General features: G+C 43.4%; 1 protein-coding gene across 5 annotated transcripts in view; it reads right to left on the reverse strand.

Moving 5' to 3' along the window:
• Positions 1-1,051: 1,051 nt before the first annotated feature.
• The window catches only part of PTPRR (protein tyrosine phosphatase receptor type R), a 118,763-nt gene continuing 93,252 nt past the window's right edge, over positions 1,052-26,562 (reverse strand). For all 5 annotated transcript variants that reach the window (XM_069955920.1, XM_069955919.1, XM_069955912.1 and 2 more), the window contains 2 exons: positions 21,108-21,221; positions 1,052-1,930 (listed from right to left, as the gene is read on the reverse strand). In XM_069955920.1, the coding sequence (XP_069812021.1) occupies positions 1,837-1,930; positions 21,108-21,221 (208 nt within the window). In that variant the 3' untranslated portion in view covers positions 1,052-1,836. The remainder of the gene's footprint in view (positions 1,931-21,107; positions 21,222-26,562) is intronic.

Consider the following 26,562-nt stretch of genomic DNA (forward strand, 5'->3'; position numbering starts at 1 on the left):
AGAGTATTCAGATTTGTTCATGATTGTTTATTGATGTTTTCTTATACGACTTGTAAAGATTACACAGCATTGATAAGAAATAGGAAGAAAAACATTGCAAATAAGAACAAGGTTGTTAACCCTGACAACCAATACTCCAGAATGTACAGCAATAATGCAGGTATAATAAACAGCCTGACTGGTTGCTATGGAATTTACTTACTTTTTTTTAACTTTTTAATATCTTTTCCATAGTTTTTCAGTCTTGCATGCTCAGGAGAACAGGTAAACACACAATATTCCAGCAAGTATATAAGTATGTGTCTTCAGCTTGGAAAACAGCATTAAAAAAACAAATGATTTGAAAGTACAGTGACATTCTGGTGGATAATATGTGTTATGTATGAAGGCTCAGGATTCATAGCAACTCCCTTCTCAGGTCTCTTCCACCTGAGGCTGTTGTGTATAGACAATATGTGCAGCCAAAAAGCCACAAGTTGAAGATTTGAGTAATAGGAAATGGAACTGAATTCTACAGTAGTGCAGCGGTCCCCAACCAGTGTCGCAGGTGCCACACATGGCATGTGACCCCCTGCTGTGTGGAAGTCACAAGTTATGGCTAAATGGTCTGGTAATTGACATAGCAGACATACTTTAACTACCAATTTGTAGGGTACAGAGCTATGTACACACTGTATTTTACTATAGTGAAGGTGCGCTTCAGGAGTGTAATGCAAAAAATAAAGTTTCCACATGGTATATGCATCCTATACAGTAAAAAAGTAAAGGTGTGCCAATGCATATTAGCCCAAGTATACTCTTTGGCCATTTATCAGGGCAATAGGAGCCCTATGGCTACGTTCGGCATATACTGGGACCTTTCCCAGTGGATATGTTAAATGTATGCACCAAACGCAGTGTTCACAGACCCTAGTCCCATGCTGAAATACTTCTCCATTTTTGAATTGAATGCAGCTCTCACCTATCACTCAAAGTTGAATGTGGCTCTCAAGGTGCAAAAGGTTGGGAACCTTTGCAGTAAAGCATTACAAAATCACTATGGCACCAGACGGTCTGCAGATAGTTTTATTTCTTGCAGGTTCAATATATGCTATAAAGTTGTCAGGTAAAATTACTCACAGGATTTACAAATACACTGTATTCAGATTTGGAGAAGAGGCGCAGTAGTACAACTCACAGTATACAGCAAATACATATCCACTGGTTAAAGTACATTGTGCTCTGTTATATATCCTTCTGGAAATTCACAATTGCTAATAGAACAAGAACACATCTCCATAAAAAAATGTTAACTGTTTTTGAACCATTTAGATAAAAACAATGAAATATTCTGTCCTTAGAAATAAACTAGTTATAGTACTCAGAACACTAGCAGCAATAGTCTTATGTGGGCAGGAAACAAATTCACCACATAATAAGTAATAGCACTTAACAGATTGACAACTGACAGTCCATTTACAAGACACAAAGTTTGCAAACGTTTATTTCTTATACACTGAATAATCATTAGATACCCAGCCACTGTGTCTGGAGCAGGAGTACGTACATTCTGTGGGGTACATTATCCTATGACAATGGTATATCCACCTTCCAGTTACATACAAAAAATCCATGTATATCTTTTATACCATCCATTATTTTCTGCAGACATTTGCAGTGCAGGTACATTCAATGACACACTATTGTCCATCTAACTGTGTCAGACGTCCCGACAATTCCTCACATGTTCACGCTACATTCTTGTCCATGGAGCCTACTTTACTCCATCAAGAAACTGCTGGTCGGTAATTCAGATAATTACCTAAAAAGATCTCTATTACTTGACTTCTTTGACTTTCACTGAACTGTTTCTGTAGAGAGTCGACTTTCATAAAGGCTCAGGGCATGATGTACAAACTGATATTGTTCACTCGTCTGAACCATTCCTCCCCTGTTAATGGAAAAAGGATAAAGCGTTGTAAGTAATGGTACAATCACTGCGGGTTCAGGGTACAGTGATATCTAATATTTATGGGCAAACAACCAGGTTATTAGCATTAATTAGCAAACATTTTTTCTAGATAATAATGGAGAGTAACAGTAACTACTACTAGTTTTGGAATCTTTAACCAATCATCCCAATTTTGGCTAATAAAGTAAAAATATAGTATAATAACACTCAATGCACTCAATGTCGGGAACAGTCTGAAATCATGCCTGCAGTGTCACCGAGGGGCCTTCCCATATTTTCCTGTTGAGCTGCAGGCTCCTGGATTGGTAATAATGCCCAGAGATGCATGATTACGGATGGTTAATTACCAGCCATGACTGGTTTGGATGGAAACATGGCGCCAATAACTACTTGACAGGTAATTAGCATATGGTGCCAGCAATTAGTAAAGTATGTTTTCAGGCACAAGAAAGGCATGTGAAACGCTTTAGATATATGTAAGACAACATTGCAGTAAGAGTTATTATGCTTTATTGTTACTAAATTAGCCAAAATTGGGATGGTTGTTGGTCTCCAAATTGAATCTGTCACCCCTGAACTCTTGGAGCTGCGGGATAGATATCAATACGAGCAACCAAAACATACTTTTCTTGCCTCAAAAATTGTTTTAAAGAGCTAGAGCCTTTTGTCGGGCCCTAGCACTGCGCAGTATGCATAGTGTACACTGCTGATTATACAAGGAGCGGGCCTACAGCACAGTATAGCGTAGTGGTGCTAGGGACCTCCATACTTAACACCATTCACAGAACAAATAATAAAAAAAGAAAAAAAACAGGCACAGACAACAAAAATATGTACTTCTCACTGATATCTTTACAGCAGTGATGCCAGCTCAGTAGGTAGTCAGGGGTGACAGATTTCTTTTAAGGGTGCGTTCACACGTACAGGATCCGCAGCAGATTTGATGGTGCAGATTTGATGCTGTGTTCAGTTATTTAGACGAAATCTGCTGAGGATCCGCAGCTGAAAATCTGCTGCTGATCCGGTACGTGTGAACGTACCCTAAGGGTACGTCACACTTACCGGATCCGCAGCAGATCCGCAGCAGATTTCATTTAAATAACTGAACACAGCATCAAATCTGCACCATCAAATCTGCTGCGGATCTGCTGCAGATCTGCTGCGGATCCTATAGGTGTGAACGCACCCTAAAAGAAGATGTAAGTAGAGCAGTCAGCAAAGTATTAAGAAGCAGAGAGACCACTAGGAAGGCTCCTTAACTATAAAAGGCAGCACCTTTTTTTTACTTTCTACCACTACCAACCAGGATCTCTTCATCTTAATTCACTTAAATTAAATTTGTTGGAAAACATTGATATAGTTGGCGTCACTGAGACATGGCTAGACCCCTAAAATGACTGGGGTGTCAATATTCAGGGTTTTTTGCTGTTTCAGAAAGACTGGGTGATCAGGACGGGAGTATAAAAATAAAATGTCTGTATAATAGAAGTGGTGCGTAAAGGCTGCAATGTTGGGTGATGATTGTGAGGATGTGGAAGTGAGGTAATCGCTGAAAAAATTATGTCCATGAGAGTACAATGGTGATAATGGAAGATTATAACTTGGGAGATAATAGGAGATTTTGATGAAGATATAGATGGGGGTCATAGTCCAGCTACAACTGCAGAAGGAAGAACATTGTATCATTTATTGCAGGATAACTTTCTGGGCCAGTTTGTGGAGGAACCAACAAGAAGTGATGCACTGTTGGAGCTGGTTATTTCTAACAATACAGAGCTGGTTAGGAATATCATTGTCCATGAACACCTTGGTAACAGTGACCACAATATAGTGACTTTAAGTTTAAAGTGTGGAAAACAAAAACATTGAATTTCCCTGGGTTAAGGACTGACAGTCCTCATAAGCAGCAGATTTATCAAAAAGACTGTACCACATTGATAAATCTGGTACATTTGAAGACTGTCTACTGATTGTTTGGACATTTGATTAGTGGTGGCTAAAGAAGTTAAAAATCCCCTCCTGACCCTCCTGGTAAAGAATCCACAAAAAGAGCTCACTGGCTGCGACTTATCCCTCCCCTATAGAGAACACAGGATCACTTGGCCGGACATTCCTGTGTATGGGGAGAATGGGAGCCATTTTTTTAAAGGTGTAAGGCTAGCTTTAGAGGCTGGTCACAGTTAAAAAAAAAAAGAGTGGAAGGCTTCTAAATATGCTTAGACAAGTTCTTAGAACAAAATAACATTAATAAATATGTAAAAATATAAAACAGCATCCTCTCCCCTTTGTCCACATATATCCCTTCTATATACTGTATATCTATATTCTTCCCTCCCTTGTTTGAATTTGATTGACATGTGTAGTCTTTCAACCTTGCTACGTTATTGTCCTGTTAAAGATTTTGCATAGACCTAGACCTAGAAGGTGTATAGTGGGTTGTCACATTTGGACCATTCATACTTTATAAAAAAGGTCCCTTAACCCCTTCAAGACCAAGCCTATTTGCACCTAAAAGACCAGGCTCATTTTTCAAAATCTGACCTGTCTCACTTTATGCGCTTATAGCTCAGTGATGCTTTAAAGTATACTAGCGATTCTGAGATTCTTTTTACATCACATATGGCACTTTATATTAGTGGCAAAATTTGGTCACTACTTTGTGTGTTTTTTGTGAAAAACATCAAAATTTCATGAAAAATTAAAAAAATTAGCATTTTATGAACTTTGAAATTCTCTGCTTCTAAAAAAAGAAAGTCGTATCACATAAATTAGTTACTAAGTCACATTACCGATATGTCCTCTTTATTCTGGCTTCATTTCATAAACATATTTTACTTTTTTAGGGTGTTACGGGGCTTAGAAATTTATCAGCAAATTAACACATTTTCGTGAAAGTTTCCAAAACTGATTTTTTTAGGGACCAGTTCTTTTTTTAGGTTGATTTAGGAGGTTTGTATACTGGAAACCCCCATAAGTGACCCCATTTTGGAAACTACACACCATAAAGAATTAATCTAGGGGTATAATCAGCATTTTAACCCTACAGGGGCTGGAGGAAAGTATTCACCATTAGGCCGTAAAAAAATTTAAAATGAAAATGTTCCAATAATATATACGTTTAGATTAAAGTTTCTCATTTTCAAAAGGAATATGAGAGGAAAAGCACCCCAAAATTTGTAACGCAGGTTCTCTTGAGTACTACGGTACCCAATATGTGGGCGTAAACCACTGTATGGGCACACAGCAGGGCTCAGAAGGAAAGGAGCGCCAATTAGCTTTTCCATTGCAGATTTTGCTGAAGAAGTTTCCGAGCGCCAGGTGCATTTGCAGAGCCCCTGTAGTGTCAGCAGAGAGAAAAAAACCCATAAGTTACCCCATTTTGGAAAGTGCACCCCTCAAAGAATTCATCTTGGGGTAGGATGAGCATTTTGACCCCACAGTTGTTAGAGGAAAGTATTCAAAATTAGACAGTAAAAATGAATATAATGTAATGTTGGTTTAGTTTGAAATTTCTAAATTTCACAAGGAACAGGAGAAAAAATGTACCCCAATATCTGTAACGCAGGTTCTCCTGAGTACAACGGTACCCCATATGTGGGCATAAACCACTGTATGGGCACACAGCAGGGCTCAGAAGGGAAGGAGCGCCAATTTGCTGGAGCAAAACCGCAGCTAGTAATGGTTATTAGAATAGCACAGTTACTAAAATAAAATAAAAAAAAGAGATTACAGGTAATGTGGGGTGGGTACGGACAGTCTGGGGTGGTTCCGGGTAATCTGGAGGTGGTTACTGGCAGTCTGAGGTGGTTCCGGGTAATCTGAAGGTGGTTATGGGCAACCTGGGGTGGTTACGGGTAATCTGGGGTGGATACGGTCAACATGGGGTGGTCATGGGCAAGCTGCTGTGGTTACGGCAACCTGGGGTGGTTAGAGGCAACCTGGGGTGGTTAGAGGCAATCTGGGGTGGTTACGGGCAACGTGGGGTGGATACGGACAACCTGCTGTGGTTACAGACAATCTAGGGTGGTTACAGGCAACATGCTGTGGTTACGGGCAACGTGGGGTGGTTACGGACAATCTGGGGTGGTTACGGACAATCTGGGGTGGTTACGGACAATCTGGGGTGGTTACAGACAATCTGGGGTGGTTATGGATAAACTGAAGTGCTTATAGGTAATCTGAGGTGGGTACCTGTAATCTGGCGTGGTTACGGGCAATCTGGAGGGGGTCAGTGGCAATGTGCAGTGGTCAGAGGCAAGGTGCGGTGGTCAGAAGCAAGGTGCGGTGGTCAAAGGCAAGGTGCGGTGGTCAGTGGCAACGTGCGGTGGTCAGTGGCAACATGCGGTGTTCAGAGGCAAGTTGCGGTGGTCAGAGGCGATGTGCTATGGTCAGAGGCGACGTGCGGTGGTCAGAGGCAAGGTGCGGTGGTCAGAGGCAACGTGCGGTGGTCAGAGGCAACGTGCGGTGGTTGCGTGCAATCTGGGGGGGTTACATGTAATATGGCATGATTACGGGCAACCTGGGGTGGTTATGCGCAACCTGCGGTGGTTACGGGCAACCTGGAGGGGTTACAGACAATATAGAATTGTTACGGATAGACTGAAGTGCTTATAGGTAATCTGGGGTGGGTACATGTAATTTGGGGTGGTTACAGGCAATCTGGGGCGATTACGGTAAAATCTGGAGGGGGTCACTGGCAACGTGCGGTGATTAGGGGCAACATGCGGTGGTTACAGGCAACGTGCGGTGGTTACGTGCAATCTGACGTTATTACGGACAAACGGGGGTGGTTACTGGCAACCTGCGGTGGTTACGGGTAATCTGGGGGGTTAGGGGTAATTTCGGAGTAAACTGCAATTATTAGTATAATAAAAAGTGTGTGTTTTATTTTTCTGTATGTTTTTCACTTTTTGCACTTTTACACATTTATTTTCACTATATTACTATGATTACTGTGATATTTTCTATCACAGTAATCATAGTTCAGTGACAGAGACCAAATTTGTCTCTGTCACTTTAAATTTTCAGAGATGACTGGTTCTGACGCGCATACGCACATCAGAACCAGCCAGGATGGCGAAGAGGAAGGACCTCCCAGGATCAGGTGAGTATATGGGGAAGGGGGTGGGGGGGGGTGACTGGGGGACGGGTGTGACTGGGGGGGTTGGGGGCTGACTTGGGGGGGACGGACACATCACTTTTTATCCCCTGTCACCAATCATTCATGGTGACGGGATAAAAAGTGCTGGGGAGGACATGGCACAAGCAATCAGCGGTATATAGTATATACCGCTGATCGCTTGTACCGGGACCCCACAGGGGGGTCCCCGATCACTGCCCCATGCTTTGGGGCTTTGATTCATTTTTACATTACCATCGCTGTGAACAGATATACTCTGTTCACAGCGATGGCGGCGGCCATCTTGGATCTGATGGCCGCCGGGGAGGGAGCAGGTTAGTGATCAGGGGCACTAGGGGGGCTGATCTGGGGTCTGATTTTACTTATTTCATCTCCCCCCCCACCGTGGATTTACAGTGGGGGGAGATGAAAAGCAGCACCAGCACCGGCCCATTAGTAAGGGGTTAATGGGGGTCAGCTGCGGAACCGCAGCTGATTCTCATTATCTCCGGTGCTGTACTCAGATGAGAGCGGGATTGCTATCTCTGCAGCAATCTCGCTCTCATCAGTAACCCCGTCAGTAACAGGAACGTATATATACATTCCTACTGCACGGGGTATGTGCAATAGGAACGTATATATACATGTTACTGACGTGAAGGGGTTAACAATAAGCTGATCCAAAGTGTCCTTAGTTAGAACCCCCAAAACGCAAAAGAGACGGGCATTCCAACAGAAATCCTTAGGGGTTTATTCACACACCAATGCAATGTTTCGGCATAGTAGCCTTTTTCAAGCAGTGATACAACATAATCCTCAGACCCAGTATAAATGTGCAACACAATCAATGTGATTAATTCATTAGTGATCAAATCATTGTAGACATCTATATTACAAAAATTAAAGTCTGTCTTTCTGTTTGTCTGTCTGTCCGTCTGTACTCTATAGACTTCCAAACGCCTGAATCGTTTGATCCCAAATTTGGCACGCAGGTACATTGGGTGCCTGGGCAGGTTATAGCGAAGGTCCCGTCCCCGCCACATGTACAGGAGGGGATTATAATGGGATTGAAACATAACCAAATACATACATAAGTGAGGGGACATAGCAAAGTATTTTATGGAATCGTATATTGCACATGCATAAAAATAAAATAAGCTATCTCACCTGTGTTTGTGTATTCCGATTGGTTACTTCCAGAATAAAAGAAGTAGGTTTCCCCTCACTACTCATATCCCTTGACAAAGCGAGTCACGCGAAACGTGCGTAGGGTGAGTGGGTGAGTGGGATCTGGTGCAGTGCACGCATCCTCCTATTGTCCATTTATTTATATTATTTATTTTGGTGATGTCACCTACACATGTTGCTCACTGAGCAACTGTGATCTAACTTAGGATCTCTGTGTACACCTATTGTAGTTATTTAACTAAATAGTTTTTACTATCTGTTACTATTTATTGTTACTTATATTGTTGTTTACACAGTGGAGGTTGCCTGTACTGCCACAGACTATTTTCAGTCTTTATTTTATTTTTATGCATGTGCAATATACGATTCCATAAAATACTTTGCTATGTCCCCTCACTTATGTATGTATTTGGTTATGTTTCAATCCCATTATAATCATGTTTTTAATAAGTAATATTCTAAATAAAGATTATCATTATATTTGTGTATGACTGTCCTGCATTTTTTGATCCCTTGTGGATCTATTTCTGTTTGATATGTATTTTTTTGTGCGGTAAGGACTTTTTGAAAAATTGTTATTGGGCAATTTATTTATGTACAGGAGGGGAGCGGAAGGGGGAAGAGCGCCCCATAGAGATGAATGGGAAATCTCCACACAGCACACACAGGTGATATAATTAGTTCTGCAGCTGTGCCCAGCAGAAATGGCAGTTGGAAGCCTTAGCAACCAATAGGATTACTACTTTCATTTTCACAGGAAGCTGGAATCTGATTGGTTGCTAGGGCCAGCTGCCTCACAACAGATCCACAGAAATAAATACAGTAAGGGTGTCCATGAACACCTTGGTAACAGTGACCACAGTATAGTGACTTTAAGTTTAAAGTGTGGAAAACAAAAACATTGAATTTCCCAGTCACAGTATGGCAGTATTGGCCAGGTCTGGTATAGTGGTGTTATCCAGTCACAGTATGGCGGTATAGGTCAGGTCTGGTATAGCAGTGTTTTCCAGTCACAGTATGGTGGTATTGGTCAGGTCTGGTATGGCGGTGTTATCCAGTCACAGTGTGTCGGTATTGGTCAGGTCTGGTGTGACAGTGTTATCCAGTCACAGTATGGCGGTATTGGTAAGGTCTGGTATGGTGGTGTTATCCAGTCACAGTGTGGCGGTATTGGTCAGGTCTGGTATAGCGGTGTTATCCAGTCACAGTATGGCGGTATTGGCCAGGTCTGGTATGGCGGTGTTATCCAGTCACAGTTTGGCGGTATTGGTCAGGTGTGGTATGACAATGTTATCCAGTCACAGTTTGGCGGTATTGGTCAGGTCTGGTATGACAGTGTTATCCAGTCACAGTATGGCAGTATTGGTCAGGTCTGGTATGGTATGACAGTGTTATCCAGTCACAGTATGGCGGTATTGGTTAGGTCTGGTATAGCGGTGTTATCCAGTCACATCGTGGCCGTATTGGTCAGGTCTGGTAAGCTGGTGTTATCCAGTCACAATATGGCGGTATTGGCCAGGTCTGGTATAGCGGTGTTATCCAGTCACAGTGTGGCGGCATTGGTCAGGTGTGGTATGACAGTGTTATCCAGTCACAGTGTGGCGGTATTGGTCAGGTGTGGTATGACAGTGTTATACAGTCACAGTATGGCGGTATTGGTCAGGTCTGGTATGGCAGTGTTATCCAGTGACAGTAAGGCGGTATTGGTCAGGTGTGGTATGACAGTGTTATCCAGTCACAGTGTGGCGGTATTGATCAGGTGTGGTATTACAGTGTTATTTAGTCACAGTATGGTGGTATTGGTCAGGTCTGGTGTGGCGGTGTTATCCAGTCACAGTGTGGCGGCATTGGTCAGTTCTGGTGTGGCGGTGTTAAATGTGACGTCTGGAGCTATTACCTACCAATCTACCTATCCTGATGCTAATTGGTGAGTGAGGATGGGGCGTCCTCAGGTTTAGTGCTTAGGGCAGCAGCAGCTGGTAATACGGCCCTGTATACATGTACTGTATAGATGGAGTAGGGGGTCCTGTATACATGTACTGTATAGATGGAGTAGGGGGTCCTGTATACATGTACTGTATAGATAGAGTAGGGGGTCTACCAGTTATTACTGTGGATGTTGTGAGGCAGCTGCCCTAGCAACCACAGCTTCCTGTGAAAATGAAAGCAGTAATCCTATTGGTTGCTAAGGCTCCCAACTGCCGTTTCTGCTGAAGAGCTGCAGCTAATTATATCACCTGTGTGTGCAGTGTGGAGATTTTCCCATTCATCTCTATGGGGCGGTCTTCCCCTTCCCCCTCCCCTCCTGTACATCTGGCAAGGATGGGACCTTCGCTCTAACCTTCCCGGGCATCCAATGTATCTGTGGGCCAAATTTGGGGTCAAATGGTTCAGGCGTTTGGAAGTCTATATGGGACAGACGGACAGACGGACTGACAGACAGATAGACAGACAGACTTTCACTTTTATGATATAGATGTCTTCAATGATTTGATCACTAATGAATTAATTAAAATTGATTGTGTTGCACATTTATACTGGGTCTGAGGACCATTTTGTATCACTGCTTAAAAAAGGCTACTATGCTGAAACGTCAAATTGGTGTGTGAATAAACCCTAAGGATTTCTGTTGGATGTGCCGTCTCTTTTGCGTTTTTCAGATATTTTGAAGCCAGTAGTTTGAAGCCAATATTTTCTTACTGGGCTGCTGAGAGACTGTGTTTTGATTTATAGTCTACAACTGTACACTGTGAAGAAGCTTAGAATTCCCTAATAGGGTATAGGCAGGGTCGGACTGGGCCACCGGGGAGCCGGGGGATCCCCTGGTGGGCCCCACCCCCTCCTCCCTCTTGCAGGGCCCTTCCCCTAAGCCAGAGAGGGGCCTCCCGTTTGGAAGCTGCCTAGTGTCGGGAGCTCAAGGGGGCCCCCTGCTGGCTCCCACACTGCTGGGGTGAGTTCAGCACGGCATCAGGGCCCGTCCTTTGTATAATGATTGGCCCTCCCCTCCCCCCTGCTCACCTGGCTCCTTACATCAGCTCTGGACCTCAGCGCTGACCTCTTCCTGCCTGTCAGGAGAGCGGCAGCAGCAGGGCCTCCTCCATCCCCATCCCCTCTGCAATCATGTGACTCTCCTGTTGCTATGTGTGCAGTCGGTGCACAGGAGATGGGGAGAGGCTGCAGGCTGCCCGGCTGGGAGAAGAGAAGATGGAGACAAGAAGACTGAAGCTTCCTGCCCTGCTGAACATGTGAGTGTGTGTGTATATACTTGTCTATCTGTCATCAGTGTGTGTCTGTACATGTGTCATGTGTTTATGCATGTGAGTGATATATGTGTGTTTTCTATCATGTATATAGTGTATATTATGTAATGTAGTTCTATAGATGGTTTATATGTGTAATCTGCATGCTTTTGTATCTGTGTATCTATGTTGGTGAGTCTGTGTGTGTTAGTATGATTAGATGTATATATGTAAGGTGTGTTGTGTCTGCATGTTTGTGTATGTCTGCAGTATGTCTATTTGTGTATATATGTATACTGTATGTATGGCTGCAGTATGTCTATTTGTGTATATATGTATACTGTGTGTATGTCTGCAGTATGTCTATTTGTGTATATATGTGTACAGTGTGTATGGCTGCAGTATGTCTATTTGTGTATATATGTATACAGTGTGTATGGCTGCAGTATGTCTATTTGTGTATATATGTATACAGTGTGTATGGCTGCAGTATGTCTATTTGTGTATATATGTATACAGTGTGTATGTCTGCAGTATGTCTATTTGTGTATATATGTATACTGTATGTATGTGATGAGAAGTTCACACTTTGGAGGTCCAGTTGTGCCGGAGATCCGTGAGGCTTGGGCTCTGATCAGCTGATTCAGGATTCTCACATCAAAGATGATAGGAGTTGTAGTTGATATCACAGTAAGACTTTAATCAATGGATGACGTGTTTCATCAGATGAGATCATCAGATCTATTGAGGATTCCCTTAGAAACGCCTCATCCATTGATTTAAATCTTACTCCTATGTCTAATACAACTCCTATCATCTTTGATGTGAGAATCCTGAATCAGCTGATCATCGCCCAAGCCTCACGGATCTCCTGCACAACCGGGACCTCCAGAGTGCAAACTTCTTCTTAACTATTGTACCGACTCAAGAATAAAGATATAAGCAGCAGACACAGACACAAGTGGGATAATGCCCCCCTCACCAGACTGCACCCCCTCCGGAGCAGCAGTATCAGTGATAGGTAGGATTATGCCCCCTCCTCATCGGCCTTCACCCCCTCCGGAGCAGCAGTATCAGTGATAGGTAGGATTATGCCCCCTCACCAGACTGCACCCCTCCGGAGCAGCAGTAGTATCAGTGATAGGTAGGATTATGCCCCCTCACTAGACTGCACCCCCTCCGGAGCAGCAGTATCAGTGATAGGTAGGATTATGCCCCCTCACCAGGCTGCGCCCCTCCGGAGCAGCAGTAGTATCAGTGATATGTAGGATAATGCACCCCTCATCTGACTGCACCCCCTCCGGAGCAGCAGCAGTAGTATCAGTGATAGGTAGTATAATGCCCCCCCTCACCAGACTGCACCCCCTCCGGAGCAGCAGTATCAGTGATAGGTAGGATTATGCACCCCTCATCTGACTGCACCCCCTCCGGAGCAGCAGCAGTAGTATCAGTGATAGGTAGGATTATGCCCCCCTCATCTGACTGCACCCCCTCCGGAGCAGCAGTATCAGTGATAGGTAGGATTATGCCCCCTCACCAGACTGCACCCCCTCCGGAGCAGCAGCAGTAGTATCAGTGATAGGTAGGATTATGCCCCCCCTCATCTGACTGCACCCCTCCAGAGCAGCAGTATCAGTGATAGGTAGGATTATGCCCCCTAACCAGACTGCACCCCCTCCAGAGCAGCAGTATCAGTGATAGGTAGGATTATGCCCCCCCCTCATCTGACTGCACCCCCTCCGGAGCAGCAGTATCAGTGATAGGTAGGATTATGCCCCCTAACCAGACTGCACCCCCTCCGGAGCAGCAGCAGTAGTATCAGTGATAGGTAGGATTATGCACCCCTCATCTGACTGCACCCCCTCCGGAGCAGCAGCAGTATCAGTGATAGGTAGGATTATGCCCCCCCTCATCTGACTGCACCCCCTCCGGAGCAGCAGCAGTATCAGTGATAGGTAGGATTATGCCCCCTCCTCATCTGACTGCACCCCCTCCGGAGCAGCAGTATCAGTGATAGGTAGGATTATGCCCCCTCACCAGACTGCACCCCCTCCGGAGCAGCAGTATCAGTGATAGGTAGGATTATGCCCCCTAACCAGACTGCACCCCCTCCGGAGCAGTAGTATCAGTGATAGGTAGGATTATGCCCCCCTCATCTGACTGCACCCCCTCCGGAGCAGTAGTATCAGTGATAGGTAGGATTATGCCCCCTCCTCATCGGCCTTCACCCCCTCCGGAGCAGCAGTATCAGTGATAGGTAGGATTATGCCCCCTAACCAGACTGCACCCCCTCCGGAGCAGCAGTATCAGTGATAGGTAGGATTATGCCCCCTCACCAGACTGCACCCCCTCCGGAGCAGTAGTATCAGTGATAGGTAGGATTATGCCCCCTCACCAGACTGCACCCCCTCCGGAGCAGTAGTATCAGTGATAGGTAGGATTATGCCCCCTCACCAGACTGCACCTCCTCCGGAGCAGCAGTATCAGTGATAGGTAGGATTATGCCCCCCCTCACCAGACTGCACCCCCTCCGGAGCAGCAGCAGAGGCAGCACTAAAGTAGTAAAAATTCTTCGTTTTAGCTCTGAGAAAGGCAAAACATTGCACAAGAGGGAGTTAATAAAGTCACAAGATTTTTTACTACTTTGGTGCTGTCTTCGCTGCTGAATTATTGAACCAAGTCTCCTGGTTCCGTTGAAAGGGCTGCAAGCGGCATCAAGGTGTACAAACCACCGCTAAAGTGACTGGCGGTGTTGGGCTTGTAGCATGACCGCCCAAGGTGAGCAGCAAGTTTAGCCACTTACACACATTTGTTCTGCAGTAATACGCTATGTGCGCCGCATGGTGTTCTCTCTCTTCTACTAGTATAAAATGGCAGATTACATCTTAAAGCCATGTTCACACAACATATGTTTTGCATAAATCTTATTTATGCAAAACATACATTGTATTGGAATGAATGGAATCCCAGACGGGGCGTATACACATAGTATACGCTCCAGCCGCACGAAAAACTGACATGTCATTTTTCTGCGGCCATACAGACATGGCAGTTCACACAATGGAGTGTGCGGCTCCGGCCACACGCTCCTTTGTGTGTAGTGGTGAATTCGGATGCGGGTGCACACTGGTGCACCTGCATCCGAATTCAGCAGAAATGAAGATCATCCGGCCAGTACTGCAGTACTATCCGGGATGATCTCCAGTAACACCGGCTGCTCTGTGACCCAGCTGCGTCACAAAACAGCCGGTGTTATATGTGGTGTGAACCCAGCCTAAATCTAGGTTCACACACAGTATTTTTGCTCAGTATTTTGCAACCAAAACCAGGAGTAGATTGAAAACACAGAAAGGCTATGTTCCTACACTGTAGAAATTTAGTGGATGGCCGCCATTTAATGGCAAATAATTGATGTTATTTTAAATTTCAACAGCGTGTGAACAGAGCCTTTCTGTGTTTCAGATCCACTCCCGGTTTTGGTTACAAAAAAAATGACCAAAATACCGTGTGAACCTAGCTGTGTGACACCATGCTTACCGCTTTCTTTCCACTGGTGCACTCCTGCTGCTTCTACTGGTCCTGACTCGCTGACAACCCGCTCAGCCAATCACTGCGATGTCCTGCTGCAGCCATTGATTGTGAATATTTGCAGTCTTTAAAGTGTTAACTGTTATTTGAATGAACTTTTGACATATGAGAGGTTTAGCTTGGTCGGGGTCTCTCTGATAGTAACAGCCAGGTGAAGCATCACTCCCAGACCGTGTGCGCAGTCCTGCTGATTACAGGTCACTGTCTCCACTATATTATATAAAGTTTGTTTCCTGTAATCAGCAGAACCCCTAAGAAATAGCACATGTTGTTATATTGCCCAGATTGTAGCTGGCTCCATAGACTTGGGCTGCGTGCCGTCCATGGACGGTGCATTTATGGAGGCATACACGGATGTGTGCAAGAGCCTGGACTGTCATTATAAAAACTTTTGACATCATGCAGACATGTGAAATGTTTTGATCAGTCGGGGTGTCAGTGCTGAGACCTCATCTGGGGGCTAGATCATCACTCCATCAGTCATGTTACATGTGATGGGCTCCACAGACTATAATGAAACCCATCTCCTATAATGAGTGCTCAGCCTCTCACTTGCATTATGATGGACTGAGTGACATTCTGGCCATTGTTGGGTGTCTCACCCCTGAGACAGATTAAACTTTTAATCACGTCTGTCTGACATTTTGTATTGACCTTAAAGGGGTACTCCAGTGAAAAATATTTTTTTAAACTAACTGGTGTGAGGAGGTTATACGAATTTATTTATTACTTCTAATTAAAAATCTCCAGTCTTCCCGTACTTATCAGCTGCTGTATGTCTTGCAGGAAGTGGTGTATTGTTTCCAGTCTGACACAGTGCTCTCTGCTGCCACCTCTGGCCATGTCAGGAACTGTCCAGAGCAGGAGAGGTTTTCTATGGGGATTTGCTGCTGCTCTGGACAGTTCCTGACATGGACAGAGGTGGCAGCAGAGAGCACTGTGTCAGATTAATAAGAATACACCACTTCCTGCAGGACATACAGTAGCTGATAAGTACTGAAAGACTGAAGATTTTTAATTAGAAGTAATTTACTAATCTGTAACTTCTGACATCAGATTAAAAAAAATATATATATTTTTTTTTTTACCAGAGTACCCCTTTAACACTTTAATGACCACTGATGTGCTTTTCATGATGGTCCTTTAAAGTCTTATTCCAGCCCAACAGCTTGTGGTGAGGCTAGAATAAACCGTCATGGGTCTCCTCTGCTGGAGATTGTAATAGAGGAGCAGACTAGATGGTCATTTTTTCCTTCATCTTCTGAGGCTGTGTTCACACATTACATTTTTGATGTGTTTTTACAGAAATATTGTTGGAATTTCATTGAAGTTTCTACATAAATGGTGCAGTTTTACCACAACTGCATGAATCAGTAACAACTGTATAAGTGACTGGCAGTGCACTAGCATTGCTGCTCACATACACAGCTCTATGCAAAGTCACTGTACTAACGTGAAAGGTTTGCCGCTGATTATGTCTTTATATGTTGGGTGGGCCCCAAGAATCAATTTCCCTGGTGGGCCAAGGTACCCCAGTCCGACACTGGGTATAGGGTATATATTTTTTTCTAACTCTGACAAATTAGTTATGCTCTTAAAATGAGTCACTGATCCCAAACCAGAGCTTCACTTGCTTTCAGACTCAGGTTTGTGAGGTGTACAGTATTTCTCAGAAATAGTTGGTGGCAGCAGAATTGTGTCCTTTGACCATCATTTGGACAGGATACATTTCAGTCTGTTTGGGAAATGACAGGAAAAGCTGCCTAGTTTCTCTGTGAACTCATGGTCACGTAGGGTGTGAGTGTGAATAACACAACACATACTCCCCTATCACACTAAATATAGGTACAATTTCTGTGTTATATAAAAATCTCATAACATCTTATAAAGTATTACAATGATAATAATACTGGTAACAGTATAAACAATATGATGAGATACAATTTGCCACCAAACACCAAAGATTTTATTTTCTGGAAATCATATAAAGCTCTTCTTGCTAACAAACTACTACAATACCACATGCACATCAATGCATTAGGTTCAACTAATGAAATATTATTGCTTGGTAAAGCATGTTTAGGCCATGTTCACACGTTGTAAGACAATGGCCGTTCCATGACCCGGCCTGGTCACGGGACGGCTGGTATCTAAGAAGATCTTTACTGCCGCTTCATTCCCCCCTTCTCACAATAGAGCATGCGGCCCGAAGTGACAGGGTTTTCTGCGGCCACTATCCCAGCCGGAGTGTATACTATATGTATACACTCTGGCCAGGATACCCTCAGCGGCAGCACTACGTAAGTACTGTAGAAATCAACAACGGCCGTGATCAACAATGGCCGTGATTACTATGGTACTTGCGTATAGTGAACATAGCCTTACAGTGTATACTATAGCACGTCTTAATATACCTTGTTGAAGTTATATTTGTTTTAGGCAGTTGTGAAAAGGACAAATAATAGGACAAATGGGAAGGATTGCCCTAATACAACATCTTTAACCCCATCAGAACTGGGCCAATTTTAGCCTTAAAGCGTAACTGTCATTTCAGGGCCATTTTTTTTAAACCATTAAATATCAATAGTACAAGCGATTTTACGAAACTCTGTAATAGGTTTTATGTACTAAAAGAGTTTCCTTCTGTACTGAAAAAGCAATCTCCCAGCCTCCCCCCTCACATCAAATGAAGCAGGATTTCTCTGTCCATTATGTGGCTATGGAGAGGGGAGGGGCTGTTAGGAGTGACTGAGCACGGAGCAGTCCTGCACAGCACAACACCCTGCAGTCTTCTCTCAGTAAGTTCATAGATAAGCACTGACCTTTCTGACCCCAGAATCCTGCGGTTTAGGTGCCCAGAGAGTCTACAAACAGCTGACCTTCATGTCACCCCTTCCTGCTCCCTCATCTCCCTCAGCCCCTCCCCCCTTCAGAGGCTTACAATGGAGAGAGCAGAGCCCGTCTTCACTGGCTTCTCTGTAATGAAGACGTGTTTGCCTGATAATGCACAGATAAGAAGTCAGGGGGGGAGGCTGGGAAATTGCTTCTTGAGTACAGAAGGAGGCTTTTTTGGCTGATAAAACCTATTACAGAGTTTCTTAAAATCACTTATACTACTGATTTGTGCAATAAAAAAAAAATATGACAGTTACTCTTTAACCCCTTAAGAACAGTGGACTTTGTCTTTGTGGACAAAACCAATAAAATTTTTATTTTTTTTTTCTCCTCGCCGTCCAAGTGCCATAACTCTTACTTGCCCGTCTACAATTCCATATAAGGGCTTGTTTTTTGTGAGAACAATTGTATTTGTAATGACTCTTTTCAAAGTACCATAAAAAAGGTTTACTGTTTTAAAAATGGTAAAATATTACCTATGTAAACATGGATATTCTTGTAATGTACTTAGTTAAACAAGAGACCGGATGGATGAAGGGAAGGGGTATGACTGGATAGATGGACAAATTCTACATTTCTGTGTATGCATTAACTACTACACAGCTGCATTAAAATTGAAAAAACCCTCCCAAAAATCTCACTTTTTAATTGAAAATCAGAAGTGTCTAAGGGCCCTATTCCACAGTAACGATAATCGGCCGGATCGGCCCCATTTGGCCCGATTCGGCCGATTATCGTTTGGTGAAATAGAGAGAACGATCAGCCGGTGATCGTGTCATCGGCTGATCGTTCATTTAGGGCCAGACCTAAAATCATCGTTCCCCCACCGCGCATCGCTACGGTTGAATAGCGGTGCGCGGCAGGCGACCGACGATTTGACAGGCTGCAGCATAATATATTACCTGTCAGGTCTTCTCCGCGCTGTCTTCATCCCCGGGTCCTGCGCGCTCTATCTTCAGAATGGCCGGTCAGCTGACGGAGCGCTCAGCCAATCACAGGCCGGGACCGCCGTGGCCTGGGATTGGTTGAGTTTGGCCGGTCAGCTGACCGGCCATTCTGAAGATAGAGCGCGCGGGACAAGGGGAGGAAGACAGCGCCGAGAAGACCTGACAGGTAATGTATGATGCTGCAAGGGCTGCAAGGACATCGGTAACGATGTCCTTGCAGCCCTCGCTCAACGATCATCGCGCCGTGGAATAGGCCCAGTAAACGAGTGGTGATCTAGCAGGTCGCCGCTCGTTTACATCGTTGATCGGGCCCTCCTCGGCCCGTGGAATAGGACCCTAACTTGCTGATCTGATTATTTGTAGTCCCCCCTGGGGACTTCTATGAGCGATGCACTGATTGTATATGTGTGTATATGTACTGCCTTGATCTATGTTCTTTGTGCTCGTTTGCTAGAGGCTGCTGAAGGCAAACTCTAACTGAAAACCGAGCCGAGACCAGCATCGAAGCATCACCAAGGCTTCGGCTGACAGGTATAAGAGATTGCCTTCCCACGGAATGCTGATACCTCCACTAGACCACCAGGGAAGGCTTTTTAACAGCCTTTAAATGCCGTTGTTAGTTTTGACAGCCAATCTGGCCATGCTGGCTAAGAACCGCGTTCCCTTGTATCCATGATTTCCAGGACACCCGGGAACTTCAGCAGCCTCCGCTAATCAAATGCCGCATGCTCAGGTTCAAATAAACCCGAGCATGCTCAAAGTTTGCCCAATTCTAGTGCATTATATCTGTTTTTAACTGCTTAGTGATAGAACAAATTTTAGCTTTAACAAAGGTATTTTTGTGGCTGGAGGAGGCCTTGCATTTTACAGGACAAGTTGCAGATTTTATGGAAACCAATTTTGGGTATATAATGTATTTTTCACTTTATAAGACGTACCTGATGATATGACACACCTAGGTTTTTGAAGAGGTTGTGTGGCGTTTGCGGAGTTGGCATTGAAAATCGCAGTAGACAGACAGCAAATTGCTAAATTTTTCTATCTGGCTGCAGGTTGAGGGCTGGTAAGGGAGTGGGTGGCCCCGCGCATTACCGACTACTGGTGCCAAAATCTTCCCATAGTTAAAAAAAAAAAAAAAAGGACCGTTAAAAGCTCTATGCGCTTCTTCATTTCAGACACACAGTGTGTGAGCCGAAAGAAACGCATACAGCGTGAAACTGCCATAGCTCCGTTCTATTGGAATGCACTCTGTTTTGTCTGTTACCTGACCTGAAATAAAGCATCTATATCAAGGTGGTGAGTGCTGCTGTTGTCATCTATTTGCTACAAGTATCTTTGCTCCTTGTTGCTAAATTGAAAGGGGAAAAGATACTTAGGGGCTCTGTCACCTCCAACAACCCATAAACTACATTAACTAATAACCAAACCATTAAAAGATGCTGATTTTTATCTTTCTACTCACTGTAAGCCTGAAAACAGGGTATGCTGATGAATAGAGAGGACTATGCTAAGCTTGGTGCTATAACAGACAGGATTAAGGCTCCTTTTTATCACATCTTTTTTTTTTTTTTTTTTAAATGATAGTGACATTTTAAATATCCATGGCCTTAGAATGTTTAGAATGACCAGTGGGGGGTCAGAATTTTAAGAATCATTGTTATTGGCCACACATGTCTGTTTAAACAATGCATTTAAGTGGCCTCGTGAACAGCCTGTTTGATTAGATGTACTGTGTAAAGGTACTGCACATGAGTGTTGATCTCACTGACGATCATTTGCAGCCACACTCGCAGTGGCCATACTTGTAAAAGGACCCTCATGCTCGTTCACTGCCATTCCAATAAGCACTAAACCACTTGCTTATTGGCAGAGGTTGGATCCATCACCAAGCACTGATGGCCTAAGAATTGTCTGCCATTGTAAGCAAGCAGCAGTATAAAGACATGGTAGACTGTATTAGGCATATGAAGAAGGAGATTGCTATTAAGTAAACTGTAAGTTGTTTTTAAATCATCTCATATAATACAAATAGTGTAATGACATGTAATTCTCCAATGCTTTGGCTAACAAAAGGTGAATCTATAAATTATTAGTATTCTCTCTGACTGAATGTTATAAGTCATAAAGCATTCACTTATTTCTCTACTTAATGTCCAATCTTTCTTGAGATCTGGATTTACCTGTCCATTCGTAGCTGACAGACAATGCTTAATACATCTACAACTCCTTCTTCCCTCAGCTGACAACAGCCAATGGACGTAGCAATAAAACAGCCGGTTCTCCCAATCCCAGCACTGAAAGAAAACAGACAATAATTTAGGAATGGATTGTGACAATATTACAGCTGCACATGTGGTAAAACATACATGCATATCAAGAAATCTAACTAGACCCTCAGGACCTAAGCTATCATACCAGACACAGCCTATAGACATGTGTGGAAGTGGTTCTGAAAAAAAGGTCAAACTTTTTCTAATCAAATCTTTTAACTGTAAAGAAGTTGTCTGGCTTTAAACATTATATATACATCTTGCTGCAGGTGTATATTAAACAATAAACATTGTTACGCTTACCTCCCCGCGCTTCCCTGGTGGCCTGTTGCTGTGTTACTATTGTTTCTGCTGACTGCATAGGTCCACTTCTGGAGTGACAGCCCGCCCTGCCAATCACTGGCCGAGACCAGACAGCCCCACGGCCAATAATTGGCTGAGTGGGCTGTTACTTCCGAGATGAGTGTGTCTTGGAAGTGGAGGCTCTGCAGTCAGTGGGGGACACTGGCAACACTGCAACAGGACTTCGGAAATTTTTTTTTATATGCACCAGCAGTAATATATAAAAAAAATGCTTACCACTTGACAGCCTTTTAAAATCTCAGCATTGTTACCAGATATTATAGGTAAAGTGAAGTATTTGCAAAGTCTCTTCACATTTTATGTAAATTTTTTTGTGGAAGGGGTTTTTGCTCCTCATAAGTACAACTGACTTACTAGGTTTTCCTATAATTCTTTGTAAATAAAAAAAAAAAAACAAGCAAACTACAATAACATTATTATCTTGCCAAGTGACAAACTCTCTTCAGCTGCATCTGGCAAACTCAGGCTCTTTTCACATCACACTATCAGGCTAAGTTGATGTCAAAAAGACGTCTGATATTTGCTAATAACGGCCGTGTATAATGAAGATATCCTTGTCAGAAGCCTGGCGTGCTCTACATATAAGAGTCTGATGCCCATAGAGAATGAATTGAGCCGTCATTCTCTATGGGCGTCGGACTCATCTTTGGGGCTTCCAACAAGGATATCGCCGTCCCGGGACCGGCTCCAGGAGCGGAACTTGGCGAGATGGGGTAAGTATCCGGGGCTCTAGCAGGGGGTCGGGCGGCCTTCACCCCGGCACGGGGGGTGACAGGTTCCCTTTAAAGTCTATGGAAAAATGTCAGTACATGTAAAAAAGAATTCAAGATTCAAAATACAACTATATTTATTTTACCTATTTTATTGGCATATTGAGAGATAAGCAAACTTCAAGTTTAAGTCAGGGTTCGGAAACTTCTCTGAATCTGAACACTCAGCATTTACCTCATCACCTCCCCTCGGGAGTCCTGGAAAACATGGTTTCAGCCATAGGCTGTATCTATGTTTTCCTGGCAGCCCTAAGGAGGCAACCAACTTTTCCAGACACAGGGAGTTAAAGTGGCAAGTGTTCAGAGAAATTGCCAAACCCGGACTTAGTCATCTCTAGTCATATTTTACTGTATTTTGACTGTATGTGAACATAGCCTTAGATGGATCCTTGTCTGCTTTTTTAAAGTTTGCACCTTTTTTTTCTTCCTTTAGCGTATCAAAAATAAAAAAAAAATAAAAATGAATACTATGGGGGAAATTTATCAAACCGGCATACAAGTAGTAGTAGTAGTAGTAGTACTAATTCCGCCTAGCCAGATAATAGACACAAAATTCTATGTCTGCTTCAGAGCAGGGGGCAGGGGTAAATCATAGTAAATCAGGGGCAGGACCCCCCCCCCCCCAAACACCAGTTAGGCGATTGGTGCTGTATTCACCTGGTTCTGAAATGATAACTCTGGGCCAACATATTCTAAATTACACACCATAGAAATCAATTTAGATTTAAATCATCTATGAGTTGTTGCTATTCAAAGTATTGATTCAATACAACAACAGCCATAGTCATTACCAATAGCATGTGAAGTTAAAATGTCTGCACAGGCCCCCTTAGAACTAGCTCGTTTTTGGTATTTTTTGTTACCTACATCTGATATTCAGTTTTTTCTCCTTTGTATAGGTGAACCATAACTGCAGCTAGTATTACCATGGTAAATGCATTCTCTTATCATAACATAACTGACTAACTAAATGCTACAATGAAGCCAAAATAACTCCTCAATTAACAAGCATATCAATATGTTTTTGTTATCTAGGATAAATTCTAGGATAAATCATATATACAGTATATATATATATCTATATATATCTATCTATCTATATATATATATATATATATATATATATACAGTGGTAGCATGGTTTAAGAGTAACTTGGATTAAGAGCGTTTTGCAAGAAGAGCTTAGAGTTTTTCAAAATTGTAACTTGGTTTAAAGCGACTCTGTACCCACAATCTGACCCCGCCAAACCACTTGTACCTTCGAATAGCTGCTTTTAATATAAGATCTGTTCTTGGGTCCGTTCGGCAGGTGATGCAGTTATTGTCCTAAAAAAAAACTTTTAAACTTGCAGCCCTGTGTCAAATTGGCGTGGCCTAGAGTGTCTGTGCCCTTGGATTGCGAAACCTCTCCGTTCCTCCTCCCACCCTCTTCATTATTAGGAATGCCCCAAGAATCACCTATGTGAATACTGCACATGAGCTGGATCGGACGGCACCTGTGCAGTGTTCAGGTGAGGAATAGGAAAAATTTGTGCCCGGGGGCATTCCTAGTGATGAGGAGGGTCGGAGAGGCGTTGCAATCCTAGGGCAGACACACACTGTAGGTTATGCCAATTTGACACAGGGCTGAAAGTTTAAAAGTTGTTTTTTAGGACAATAACTGCATCACCTGCTGAACAGACCCCAGGACTGATCTCCTTTCCCATTGCTGTCATGTGACCACACAGACCTCTGACAGCAGCCCTGCTTCTCTATTCTAGCCTGTTGTACTGCGCTCCTGCATTATGGGGATCTGCAGTCCTGTATCTACAAACTGCTGCAGTTTTTCAGGTTTATGCAGTTACTATACATTATACACCACATGCTGATTGCTATACTGTACAGCAACTTATAATATCACATATTCAGCTGTTTCCAAATGTTTGTTCCATTTGATTTACATGTTATTCAGAATAAAAAATCATTATTTTTGGGGTGTGAAACCAGATTACTTCATTTCAATGATTTCTTATGGGAAAATTAGCATTGGTTTAAGAGTGATTTAAATAACAAGAACAGTCCCAGAATGAATTATGCTCGTAATCCAAGGCACCACTATATATATATATATATATATATATATATATATATATATATATATATGGCTTTCATCTTCCTAGAAAAGACATTCTCTGAACATTCCATATTTCCTCACTACATTCCATTCTACCTCCTGCACAGGAAGTGTGTTTTGCAAAGGAAAACATCTTGTGTGTAGTCAGGATATGGAGATATTCAGAAGTGTACTGTACATATTAGCAATATAACTTCTAAAGGTAACAAGGAGTCAGAGACGTAAATTGTATTCCTGGAGGAATAATCATAAGACACTTGCAAGTTCACAGACTGCTCCCTTTCTGACAGGTATCACTATCTACACAATAGCCTCCTAACAATGACATAATCAGAAACCAAGATCAGTCTGACTTTTTTTTTTATCTGCCTGGGGCAACTCAAATTGCTGCAAATTTTCATAGGAAAATGGTTTTCTGTGCAGCATTTTGTTCTTTTTACATTTAAAGAAGTTGCTGGGGGGGGGCAGATGGATAAAAATTCATTATGGGTGAGTGTGTGTGTGTGTGTGTGGGGGATTTAAAAAAGATACTATGTTCACCTGCCCCCCCAAGCCCCCCCCCCCCACACACACACACGGGCTCCTGTATCCTGCCAGGTGTCCTTGTCTCCCCGTTTCCAGGTATGTCATGACCCAGTTGAACGTCAGAAGCAGGTGGGATTTTGCCCGCTCGCCCAATAAGTGTCTTTTGCGGTGTCACGACCCAGTAACTGGCTGGCTGAGGGGGCATCGGTCAACTGGGTTGTGACATGGCCTGAGGGGAGGTAAGAAGAAAGCCCGCTGTGGTACAGGAGTGGGACATGGCTCTGCACGGGCACTGGGACAGGTGAATATAACTTCTGTTTTATGTTCCCCCACCCCCAGCCCGGAATAATTTTGTTGCCCCGCGCCGGACTTCTCCTTTAGGAGCCAGCCAATAATAGAACATGGAAAGAAACCCAGGCTTTCCACCATTGCCTAATAAATGCATCAGTAAACAGCAGGGCACTATTTATGGTGGCTACAGGCTCACTTAACAGGTATGACTTAACTAAAGATTATGTAACAGCACTTTCTATAGTGGAGAGCCAAGCTTCACTTTTATCAGTCACCTTTCCTCGGTCCTAACAATGACTCTCAGTACTCAGGACTTATGGTTGGGCAAAATAAATAAACAAGTTTGTGGAGATTAGCGAACCCTTAGCATGCTTGGGTTCGTCTGAACCCAAATGTGCAGCATTTAAAGGGATACTCAGGCGAAAATGTTTTCTTTCAAATGAACTGGAGTCATAAAGTTTTGTAATTTACTTCTATTTAAAAACCAGTCTTCTAGTACTTATCGTCTGCTGTATGTCCTGCAGGAAGTGGTGTATTCTTTCCAGTGTGGCACAGTGCTCCCTATTCCCACCTCTGGGAAAGCAGGAAAGAAGATTTGCTGTTGCTCTGGATAGTTCCTGTCACGTACAGAGGTGGCAGTAAAGAGCACTGTGTCAGACTGAAAAGAATACACAAATTCCAGCAGGGCATACAGTAGTTTGAAGACTTGAGATTTTCAAATAGTAGTAATTTACAAATCTGTATAACTTTGTGGCACCAGCTGATTTTTTTCACTGTAGTACCCTTTTAAGCATATATGTAAGGAAGCCCCACTGATGTAACTGACCATACAAGTACGGTTATTACTTAGAATTCCCTGAGTGAACTGAGCGCCTGTCTGTGTGAGGAGGGCTCGTAGACTGGTATCAGCTTTTTCAGTACAGGAAACTGCCACCAAAGACTGCCAAACAGTCCCCCTCTCCTGCCATGCAAGAGATGGCTTTAACCTTTGGCATTCCCTGCCACTCTCATGGCACCATCAGCTACTGTTCATTATGATGCCCCAAGTCAGGCTGAGCCTCTTAGATACTTGATGCATTGTTTATTCTTAGGGTCCATTTACACAGAAAGATTATCTGACAGTTTATCTGCCAAAGCCAAAGCCAGATTGAAGCCAAAGCCAGAAACAGACTATAAACAGAGATAAGGTCATACAGGAAAGCCTGAGATTTCTCCTCTTTTAAAAACCATTCCTGGCTTTGGCTTCAAATCTTTGGCAAATAACTTGTCAGATAATCTTTCTGTGTAAATGGACCCTTAGTCT

The sequence above is a fragment of the Dendropsophus ebraccatus genome, chromosome 1, assembly GCF_027789765.1.
Source record: "Dendropsophus ebraccatus isolate aDenEbr1 chromosome 1, aDenEbr1.pat, whole genome shotgun sequence".
Taxonomy (NCBI): domain Eukaryota; kingdom Metazoa; phylum Chordata; class Amphibia; order Anura; family Hylidae; genus Dendropsophus; species Dendropsophus ebraccatus.